General features: G+C 37.6%; 1 protein-coding gene across 1 annotated transcript in view; it reads left to right on the forward strand.

Moving 5' to 3' along the window:
* The window catches only part of LOC309556433 (mycolipanoate synthase-like), a gene marked incomplete at both ends in the record, with an annotated part of 51,892 nt that extends 42,007 nt beyond the window's left edge, over window positions 1–9,885 (forward strand). Inside the window, 2 exons of the mRNA XM_082258896.1 lie at window positions 329–510; window positions 4,396–9,885. Of these exons, the coding sequence (XP_082115022.1) occupies window positions 329–510; window positions 4,396–9,885 (5,672 nt within the window). The remainder of the gene's footprint in view (window positions 1–328; window positions 511–4,395) is intronic.
* Between the last annotated feature and the right edge of the window lie 1,729 nt (window positions 9,886–11,614).

Below are 11,614 nucleotides of genomic sequence, written 5' to 3' on the forward strand. Positions count from 1 at the left end.
TTGGATGGTAAACGTTGGTGGACAGCCATTTTTAGGTCTCTCCAGAGATGCTCAATTGGGTTTTAGTCAGGGCTCTGGCTGGGCCATTCAAGAACAGTCACGGAGTTGTTGTGAAGCCACTCCTTCATTATTTTAGCTGTGCGCTTAGGGTCATTGTCTTGTTGGAAGGTAAACCTTCGGCCCAGTCTGAGGTCCAGAGCACTCTGGAGAGTGAAAAATGTAAGGGGGTCTGAATACTTTCCGTACCCACTGTACATTACATATTCTTACAACCAGAATTGTACTTTATAATATTATAACGCCTGACAATGGTTCTTTCCGTTAACAGGAGATTGTGAGATGGCAATATGCGGGGGTGTCAACTGTATCATAGATCCTCATATCTATGTTGCTCTCAGTAAAGCAAGAATGATCTCTCCTGAAGGAACAAGTAAACCATTTTCCAAAAAGGCCGATGGCTATGGAAGAGGAGAAGGATGTGGCATTGTCATTCTTAAACCTTTAAAACAGGTAAAGTGCATTTTTACCAAGATATTACCTGTTCAATAAAATAAGGTATAATTTGAAAAATACCTAATACTAGTGAATTTTAAAACAATAATTAATAACCATGATTGAAACAAAATATATATAGATAGATTGCTTTTAATATTAGATAAATACAAATAATAATGTACGGCAAACTCCTTACTGCGTCTATATGAAAATGCAACATAATATACACATACTTTACCAGCGTAAGTGTGTGTATATTTTTATTTTCATATAGCCATGAAAATGCAACAAAATATATAAATATACTATACAATCCTAATAGGGTGGGCGAAGTGTCATGCCGTGTATATTAAAATCAAAATGAAAAAGTATGTACGTGTGGTACAAGAAAAAAAAAAAAAAACTAAACATTTTTTTCTAAATAGTGGTATATGGTATGGTATGAAATACAAAATCTTGAAAACATTTTTATAAAACTATAACTTTTTAAAAGAGAAATCCAATGTATAATAAATGAGTGTTAAAACAAAAGCTGTAAAAGACTGTTTACTATAACAAAAGTAAATGAATGTTTGTTACCTTTACAGCCAATGAAGCTTCCATCTTAGCTTCTGTTTGATGTGCAGTTGCCATGGCGCTGCACATGTGATCAGTTATGACATCAGCCATTTAATGATTTGACAGTCTAGTTGAGATCACAAGCACCTTGACAGTGATTGGAAGAAGTTAAAATGAACAGGCTTAGTTCCACTTTAAGATGAAAAAAGACTGTATGCTGGACTGAATTAGTATGCAAGATAAGTGCCAGTTGCTGCTCTCTGCTTCAAGCAGACCGTGCGATCAGCGGTCATGTGATTGATCATTTCTCAGGCCTTAGAGCCAACGTGGGACAGCTGCAGCATCACACCAATGCTGCACCAGAGGTGAGTATGTGTATTTGTTTCTATATACCCCAAACTTCCCCTTTAACAAGCTGTGTCCATGTCTGATGTGAGATCTGTTTTTGTTTGCTCTTTGGTGAAAGGTTTGGATGGTTCTTCCCTCATTTCTTAACCACTTAAGCCCCAGCCCTAGTTCGGACACTTTTTGTTTACAAGTTAAAACCAGTATTTTTTCCTAGAAAACTACTTAGAACCCCCAAACATTATATATATATATTTTTTAGCAAAGACTCTGGAGAATAAAATGTCAGTCATTGCAAAATTTTTTGTCACGCAGTATTTGCGCAGCGGTCTTTAAAACGCAATTTTTTTGGAAAAAATTTGAAAAAAATCAAATTTCACTGCATTTAAAAAATACTAAACAGTAAAGTTAGCCCATTTTTTTTGTACATTGTGAAAGATGATGTCACGCCGAGTAAATAGATACCCAACATGTTACGGTTTAAAATTGCGCCCCCCCCCCCCCGTGGGATCGCGACAAACTACGGTCAATAGAGATCTCAATCTTCAACGCTTTAAATTTATTTAACGGTTACCAGTTTAGAGGTAGAGTGTAGCTCTTTTTTTTTTAATTATTGTCCACGCTCTGGCGATCGCGGCGATACCTCACATGTGTGGTTTGAACAGCGATTTCATTCTCGGCTCGACTTGTGTACACGTTTTTTTTTTGTGCTAACGGTGACGGGGGCGGCTAAATTTATTTATTTTTTTTCCTATTTATTTTTTATTTTTTTTAAACTTTATTACAGATTTTTTTTTAAAAAAAAATCTGATCACTTTTATTGCTGTCACAAGCAATGTAAACATCCCTTGTGACACCAATATATAGTGACAGGTACACTTTATGGAGGGATCGAGGGTCTAAAAGACCCTAGACCCCTCCACTACACTTCCCTGTATGCAAAACGCAGAAAACGGCATTTTTGCATACAGCCGTTTTTTAAATTTGCCGCTGTTTGCAGCACAGTAACCCAGAAGTGACGTCATGGACGCCGCCTCCGGGTTACGTCATCGGAGCCCCGATCGATGCCGTTTCCGGCATTCATCGGGACTCCATCCAGCCGGCGGACGTGCCACAGAAGGCGGGGGGCAAAGCCACAGAAGACGGGGGGAAGTCCCCTCCCGCCCCCCGGGTAACGATCGAGCGGCTCCCGAGCCGCATCGGCCGTTACCGACGGAAAGCCGACCGTCGGCTTCAAACCACGGTACCGGGATGATGCCTCTAACTAGAGGCATCATCCCGGTATAACCCCGCAAAGTGTACCGACGTACCGGTACGTTAGAATGCGGTAAGTGGTTAAACCTCATGGGTATCTAGGAATGTAAACTACAAATTTGTACAACAAGTTCAGTAAGGAACTAATCAGTCATTCTTTACCAGTGCTGGTGACAAAAACTAAAATTGCTTTCTTTTTAGAGAGATTAGCTGGTGGAGCATTTTGGTGCTTCACACTGGAATCAGCCAGCATATGTTTGATACTCTAAGTTCACTTTTTCCAGAAAATAGCCTACGTTGTCAAGGGGCCCCAATGGATATCAGGAAACGGTGAAGCTTTGTAAAATGTTCAAATATTTTATTGTCATACCTGTAGGCCATTTGGGTTTCCTCAGAAGCCTGACCTGAAAATATTTAGTTAGCAACCCTCATGTCCTGACTTGTTGTTGGGATGTGAAAACTGTTGATTTTCACTGCTGCAATGCTGGGAGTGAGCATCCAATGGTTTTCACATCCTAGCAACAAGGCCAGACAATGGGTTTGCTAACTGAGGGTTTTCAGGCCACCAAATGACCTACAGGTATGGCAATAATACTATTTAACATTTTACAAAGTTGCCGTTTTTTAATATCCACTAGGGCCCATTGACTGCATATGGGCTATTCTTTGGAAACGGTATACTTAACCTTTAAGAAGAAAAAGAAGGCAAGCAAGAGATGGGTTCATGTCTTTGTAAAAGGAAACTTTTGCAGCCAATAGAGACAAACAACAGGGGAAACATATCATGCACTGTGATGGTTTATCTTTCACTGATTTTTCAGAGCATAATATAAATAATATAATGTAGATATATATAATAATAATGCTAAGTAGTCACGCCATGTTCGAAAAAAAGTTATACAAAAAGTCCAGCAATACTTATATATATAACATAAAATGTTGTGCTGCTTTATTTATTTGTTAATTTATAGCACTCAGAAATTAGTTTTAACAAAAAAGCAACAGCAGAATGTGCTTCTAAGTGCATCTATTGCCTCAAGGAGATAAAACACTTACTATAAACAGTAGGTATAAAGGCTCATCAGAGTCATCAAAGTCAGTGAGTCACAGTGGTGTCCAGGAGGTGTCCAGAGGGTGTCCAGTGTGCTATGTCCATGTGAGGAGTCTCTTTGTCGGTGGTAGCACTGATATGGAGGATCCTAGGCCAGCCAGCAGCGGAGAACCGGCCAGTTTGTCCCCCCAGTTTGTTTCTCTTGTCTAGAAATTAGTTTAAGCGCTCTTTTGTAAGTCTTGCCTAACAGTTTAAGATATTATTGATGACCTTAAAATGTTACAAAATGATCAAGGCTAATCTAAAGTCCAACAAATATTTACAATACACAATTTGAGTGGACTTTTTGTGTGGATATTTAAATGGGCTAATAAAAAAACATTATCTTGATCAGGTTAATACTTCTAAACCAACTTTCTTAAGACTCCTCCATGGTAGACTATAAGAAAACTTTTAGAAACCAGCACTGTAATGTGCTAAAATAAGACCATTTCAGATCAAAAAAGTTGAATTATAATTCATGTCTAGCATAAAATCTGGAGTGCACAGGAAATATATGTAATCCTTACATTATGTCACCATACATATAAAGTCTTTATACACATAATTTGCCTTTTACTAGGCACCCACTCTTCTACTTTACTTCATTTCCACTTTATTTTTACATATTCATATTTGTTTCTGTTTTACAGGCTAAAGAAGATTACAGCAAAATCTGGGGAGTCATATGTGCCTGTTCAGTTAACCAGGATGGGCAGTCAGTAACACCAATTACCAAACCATCCCAAGACCAGCAGGAGAAACTATTAAAGCGTATCTACACAGCTATAGATCCATGTTCTTTACAGTATGTTGAGGCTCATGGCACTGGAACACCTGTTGGGGACCCGATAGAAGTCACCAGTATAGGAAACATCATTGGGAAAAAACGTCCAAGTGGAATGAAAGCTTTGAAGATTGGATCCGTTAAAGGAAATATTGGACACACTGAATCAGCTGCCGGAATGGCTGGATTGATAAAGGTTCTACTAATGATGCGTCATGAAGTGATTCCTCCATCTTTACATTATTCAAAAGAACTTGGTATTAAGCAAATTGAAGAATCCAAACTAGTTGTTCCAACAGCTCCAGAAAATTGGCATGAAGATGTAAAATTTGGAAGAATGGCTGGCATTAATTGCTTTGGCTTTGGGGGAACTAATTCTCATGTTGTCATTAAACAATATAAAGAGAAAAACTCCAAACATCTCTCCAAAAGACCTTCTGAAATATTTGTTCTCTCAGCTTGCTCCAGCAAGTCACTTCAGCTCAGCATTGAAGACACGAAGCAAGAGCTGAGCAAAATATCATCATCATTATCTCTGGAAAACCTGGTGTACACTGCTGCCTGCAGAAGAAGTCATCTTAATTTCAAACACAGAGCAGCATTTCTGGCCTCTTCCTTGCCTAATCTGCAACAACAACTTCAGTCTGTAAATACAGAGACACCCCCAGCCACAAAAATCCCTCACATTGTGTTTGTGTTTTGTGGGAATGGAGTCCTTTCAAAAGGAATGTGCAAGGTATTGCTAGAAAATGAGGAAGTGTTTAAAGCTAAATGTTTAGAGGTAGACAAGATGATTCAGGTTTACACTTCCCTTTCTGTTGTACAATTGCTAGACAATGAATATGATGACTTTTCCAGTCCAGATGTTGCACAGTTGTTGCTCTTTACCATCCAGGTGTCACTGGTGGATCTTCTAAGACACTGGGGGGTAAATCCAGACTGTGTTGTGGGACATTCAGTAGGTGAAGTTGCTGCCGCATATTGTTCTGGTCTTCTTTCACTTGAAGATGCTGTTAAAGTTATTTATCACAGGAGCAAATTGCAGTGTACAGTCACTGGAGGGAAAATGCTTGTGGTTGCAAATGTACCAGTAAAAGAAATATCAAATATAGTCTTGTCAAGCAATGGAAAAGCATGCATTGCTGCATATAACAGTCCCTCATCATGTACACTTTCTGGAGACGGAAAAGCTATACAGCAGATCAGTGATCACTTATCTCAACACTACAAGAAAGGGAATATATTTCTCCATGTTCTAGATGTCCCAGCTGCATACCACAGCCACTTGATGGACCCAATACTGGATGATATAAAATGCATTTTATCGAACTTACATGCAAATAATGTGAGTAAGAAATGTGAGTTGATTTCAACAGTAACTGGTAAGCCTGCAACAAAAGGAGATTTTACAACTGGCGAATACTGGGCCAAAAATATTCGTGATCCAGTTGAGTTCGAACAAGCTATAAAAGCTTCTGCAAATGAAAAAGAACACATTGTTTTTATAGAAATTGGACCACGCAGAGCACTCCAAAAAAACATTGTTGACATCCTTGGATCAAAGACATTTGTTATGCCTGCAGCACATCCGAAAAATGAGCATGAAACTCTTTTTTCATTGCTGAGTGCTCTTTTCAAAAAGGGTTATAATCCTAATTGGAACAATATTTTTTCTGAATACAAATCCTCTCCATCTTGCATTCCAAGATATCAGTTTGAGCACAACAAGCAAGATATCCGTTTCGATGAAATTAGGCAAGGCAACCAATCTGCATGCTCTCTCATTCATCCACTGGTTCACAGTGTGAGTGCAGATTTCACCAAGTTTAAATGCACTCTGTCAAAATCACTGACACCATATGTCTATGAGCACAAAAATTTAGAGTCCACCCTTGTTCCTGGTGCATTCTTTGTAGAACTTGCATTGGCAGCTACAGTTATAAGCTTAAGGCCCAGGGTTCCCTTACACTCCCTGGAAATCAGTGTAACATTTTTGAATCCCTGTATTCTTCAAAGAGAATCTCAGGACCTAAATGTCAAGATACACCAACAAGACCAAGTAATTCATTATGAAATTCTGACATCTCATGTCTATGCAACTGGGCATGTGCAAAAACATAACAGTAGAACAGACGGAGACAAAAGAATTTACATTCAGCATATTGTCAAGAGATGTCAAACTGTTTTAAAAAAGGAAGATGTCTATGAATTACTAGCTACTTTTGGATTTGACTATGGGAAGATCTACAAACAACTGTGTGATGTTCACTATGGGGAAGAGCTGAATGAAGGGATTGCTAAGATTAAAATGGGAGAAGTCAAAGAAACAATGTATGAATACCACATACACCCAGTGATTTTGGACTATTTTCTTCAAATGATTGTTTGTGTGGTTGGTTCTAAAAAAATAGAAGCTGCAGCGATCTTTCCATCTTCCATAGGAGGTTTGACCATTTTCCATCCTCTTCAGGAGGAAATGGTAATCTACATTAAAAAAATAAGAATCACTGAAAGTTATATTGAAGTCTGTGGATGCTTTTCTGATAACAATGGTTTGGTGTTAGCAGAGATAAAAAATGCCAGGATGGCCTTCATGAAACATGCAGCAAGAACACCAACAAATTACTTTTTTCAAATTAATTGGACAAAGATACCAAGCTTAAAGAGTGAATCAAATGAGAAGCCAAGCTTGCTGGTTTATGCAGATAAATCTGGAGTAAGTCAGCAATTATCTGCATACATAAATGAGGGAGTGAGCTACATTAACTTTAGCAACTGGGATTCAGACATCCAATTTCATGAACTCCTCAGCAGTGAATGCAAAGATATTGTGTTTATGTGGGGGATCCATAGACTCAGTGATACAATTCCAAACAATTTAACAAAATATCTAGCAAAATGTTGTGAGGTCTACCGAAAACTAATTTTGGCAGTAAAACAGAAATGCTCTGAAGCATCTATCAAGACAGTCACATTCAGAACAACAGAAAATACTGTAGATCACATTAATCCTGGTTTTGTTTTTGTTGGGATGACACGAGCTTGTATAACTGAAGTGCCCAACATTACCTTTCAGCTAATCGATATTAACTCTTCAAGTCCACAAGATGTGGCAGCACTTGCTCAAGTTCTCCTTCATTACAAACCAAATGACCACCCAGAAATTTGGATAAAAAACGGATGTATTTACACAGGTGATGTAATATATACAGACATTGAAGCCAGTAGACAACTATCAGCACCCTTGGAGAAGTCCGATAATTTTACTTTGTGCACTTCAGATATTCACACTATAGCTGACCTTTCTGCTGAACCAAATAATTCTAGACTCAATAAGCTCGCAGATAAAGATATAGAGATAAGAATTCAAAAATTAGGTGCCCACACTGAAGACTATTTTCCTGTAAGTCTTTCTAGCTGGCAATATGGAAACACATTGTACTGGAATGGTGCGGCTTCTGATAAACATAAGCTAATTGCTCTAGATTTAGCAGGAACCGTAACAGCCATTGGAAGAGATGTCCAGAAAATTCAAGTTGGAGATAGAGTTGCTTCATGTTATCCAACAGTTGCAAATTCCAAAGTGAGGATTCCAGAGAGGGTTTGCTATTTAACTAAGAAGTTACCAATGCTAAGAGATGCACCTTTTGTTTCTCTGTTTGTCTTGGCTTGGGAAATTTTACATAAGAGACTACCACGTGCAAAAAATAAACCTAAACTCACAATTGTAACAACAGAAGAAAAGTCTGTTTTGAGTACACTTTTATCAAAGGCAGCAAAACAAAGAGGCTGGGAAACAACAATATCTCCAGGAATTACAGCTAATGGCAAGCAGTGCAGTGCCATGATTATACTTCCTACATCAGAAATAATATCAGGAGAAGACCTTGCCCAGCTTTCCATTCTTAAAGATGTGGTAATCATTTGTGACCACAAACATTCTACCTATTTCCACAGTTTAGCAAGTAACTGCAGACAAAACATTCACATACACATACTTGACCTTGCAACAGTTTTCCAAAGAGCATACCTGCAAGAGTTTGCCAAAGACATTTACAAATGGCTTCGGTCACTGTCTTCAGATATTCACCTCATCTTACCTAAATCTATAATTCAGGCTTCCAACAGTACTTCCAATTTGAGCCATCCAGTGTCTAGTTATTTTAAAGCACAATATTTACCACTCATTGAGTTAGACAATAACACAATTAGAAAGATACCAATGTCTATCTCTGATGCAGTTCTTTTTAAGCACAATGCTGTTTACATTGTGGCAGGTGGCCTGACTGGGTTGGGATTTGAAACAGTGAAATTTATTCTACACAATGGAGGTGGTCACATTGTTATTCTCTCAAGAAGAAACCCAAACAATGAAATGGAACAACAAATAGCCAAAGCAAGAAGTGAAAATGAGAACACTAAGATAATAACTCTACAATGTAATATAAGCCAGTATGCTGACGTGAAAAAAGCAACTGATTCAATACAAAAGATTTTTCAAAATATTCCAGTCAAAGGTGTCTTTCACAGTGCTGTTGTCCTGCATGACAGCATCTTAGAAATGTTAAATTTGTCACTCTTTGAGAAGGTCCTGAGTCCAAAAGTCGATGGAGCTGTCAATCTTCATCTTGCCACATTAAATCAAAAACTGGAATATTTTGTTTGTTATTCATCTGTTTCATCATTTGTTGGAAACTCTGGACAAGCTAATTATGCTGCTGCCAACTCTTTCTTGGACATCTTCTGCCAATACAGAAGAAATCTTGGCCTTCCTGCCAAATCAATTAATTGGGGAGCTCTGAATACCGGGCTGTTACTTGATCAAACACAGGTTCATAACATTTTGCAAGCAAAAGGAATACTTCTATTTACTGTACCAGAAATTCATAAATACCTGAAGAGAAGCCTCCTTATAGACAATTGTCAACAGGCAATAGCCAAGTTTGATTTTAAATTGATGTATGACAGTTTGGCTTCACGCATTCCAGCTATGAAGAGGCGATTCTACAGTTTGGTTATGGAATATGTCAACAATTTGGATGACAAAAACCAAACAAAGCAATCCAAAGTTATTAAACAAAAATCAGAGGATTATGTTTTGTCTTTAGTAAGTGAACTTACAAGTGTCACAACAAGTGACATCACAATGAGCAGCCTTCTGAATTCATTGGGGATTAACTCCATGTTGGCAATGACATTACAGAATCGTATCTTTGAAGAGAAAGAAGTAAATGTTCCTGTTGTCAAACTACTGGATCCCAACACAACTGTTTTAGATGTGGCATCATTGATTAAACAAAACTCTCCTGATGAAGAAAAGCTGGTGGGGAACATCATATTGGAAACCAGGCTGTAATAGGACTTTTCAAGCATACATTTAAAGTGTATCTAAATCCCAGATCTTTGTTTTGTGTTTTGGATAGAGTGGGGAAGAATAAGCAACTGTGTCAGATTGAAATTGCTCTCTGTGTATTTGCTAGGGAAATACACCCTCTCTGTTTAGTCTGGTGACCATTGTTACCAGAACTGAAACTAAGGGAAAATACCAAATTTTGAGTTTTTGCTGGACTAGGAATAGAGGGGGAGTCTTAGAATAAAAATGCTTGTTACAGTAACCACTATGTCAGAAAGGATATACCTTACTTTGGGAAAATTTCTTCACAATTCCTGGGACAGGAAGTGATTGGAATCTCCTCAATGGACACAGATGTAATTTACAGGTGTTTTATTCATTCCTTACTCTATCCAAGAAAAAAAAAAAAAACTTTATAGCAAAAAGTTTTGGTAGAACTATAAAAAACAATATTATTAAGCTAAAAGACGTTTCCAGGAAAATTCCTAAAAAAAATTGTAATCATAGAGGACCTATGTTTATTCATTTGAAAATATTACATTTGTGTTTAATATTTTTATCAGTGTATGTAAATGGTACTGCGATTGATTTTCTTTTCTATTTACTAGAAATTGTGAGATCGGATATAAAATAAACAAGATCAAATACACTGTGGCATTTCATTTATTTACTGATTGCAGTCCACAACTAAGTACATACCTAAGGGACCCAGTAATGAGCATTTCTACTGCCTTTCCCCTGCATTTCACGGGTATCCAAAATTTGGTATATGGAACATAGGGTAAGGGCGCCAACAGTTAAGACCCACGTTTGTTTTACCCAAAACAAAATCTTAAATGTTCCAAGCAGTATCCATCATCACATTACCATCATCTATAATTTTGTGTGTGGGGATTGCAGGTGAAAAGGAGCACTAATATCTGATATACATTAAATAGATTTTCCATCTTTTATAAAGAAATTGGCAAAGCTATATACAAGGACCCTTCATTGATCAGGGTTTTACTGCTTTGAGCATCCATTGTTTTAACAGCGTTATGGGACAACTGAGATGCTAACATCACTTGGATATCAGCTTCCCATACTCCAACAACGCTGGGCCCTGAAAACCCATTGACAAGCATTGGGTTTTCAAGGCAGCTCCAAGCAACAGGAGATTCTTTAGAGGGCTTCTGAACATTTCTAGTGATTTTTGCTCAGCAGAGTATCTTGCGCTGTGAAGTCTATATGATTTATACATGCAATTTAGAAGTGTATATGCATATATCATTTCCATGAAAGGCATCTTAAACATTGCTTGAAGTAATGGCACTTTTGAACCAAGACTTCTTTTGTTTTTTTATTTGCTCAACCGTATCTGGTTCATCTGCAGGGTAATGAAAGACACTTGGCCCGTTCAAAAACTCAAATAAATACAACACTAGAGATATTACTGGCCTTTGGCTAGTCCTTGGGCAGCTTTTTTTTAAATAATATCAATTTATTTTTTTCAACAAATTAAATAGGTCTACATTGAACATGATAACTGCATATGCACTTCACAGAACAAACAGATTTAAAGCATTATAATAAAGAAAAATAGTGGTTTAAATCACCCTAGGCAACCTAATGTTTTTATTATAAATGTTATAAATGTGAATATATATGTACGGGTGTGAATCTCGCGCTGTCCTAAGAGGTGTAGGTGTGAATACCCTTAATGCAGCTTGTACTCATTTACTGTTAACTGTAC

The sequence above is a fragment of the Pelophylax lessonae genome (assembly GCF_965119305.1).
Source record: "Pelophylax lessonae genome assembly, chromosome: 5".
Classification (NCBI taxonomy): domain Eukaryota; kingdom Metazoa; phylum Chordata; class Amphibia; order Anura; family Ranidae; genus Pelophylax; species Pelophylax lessonae.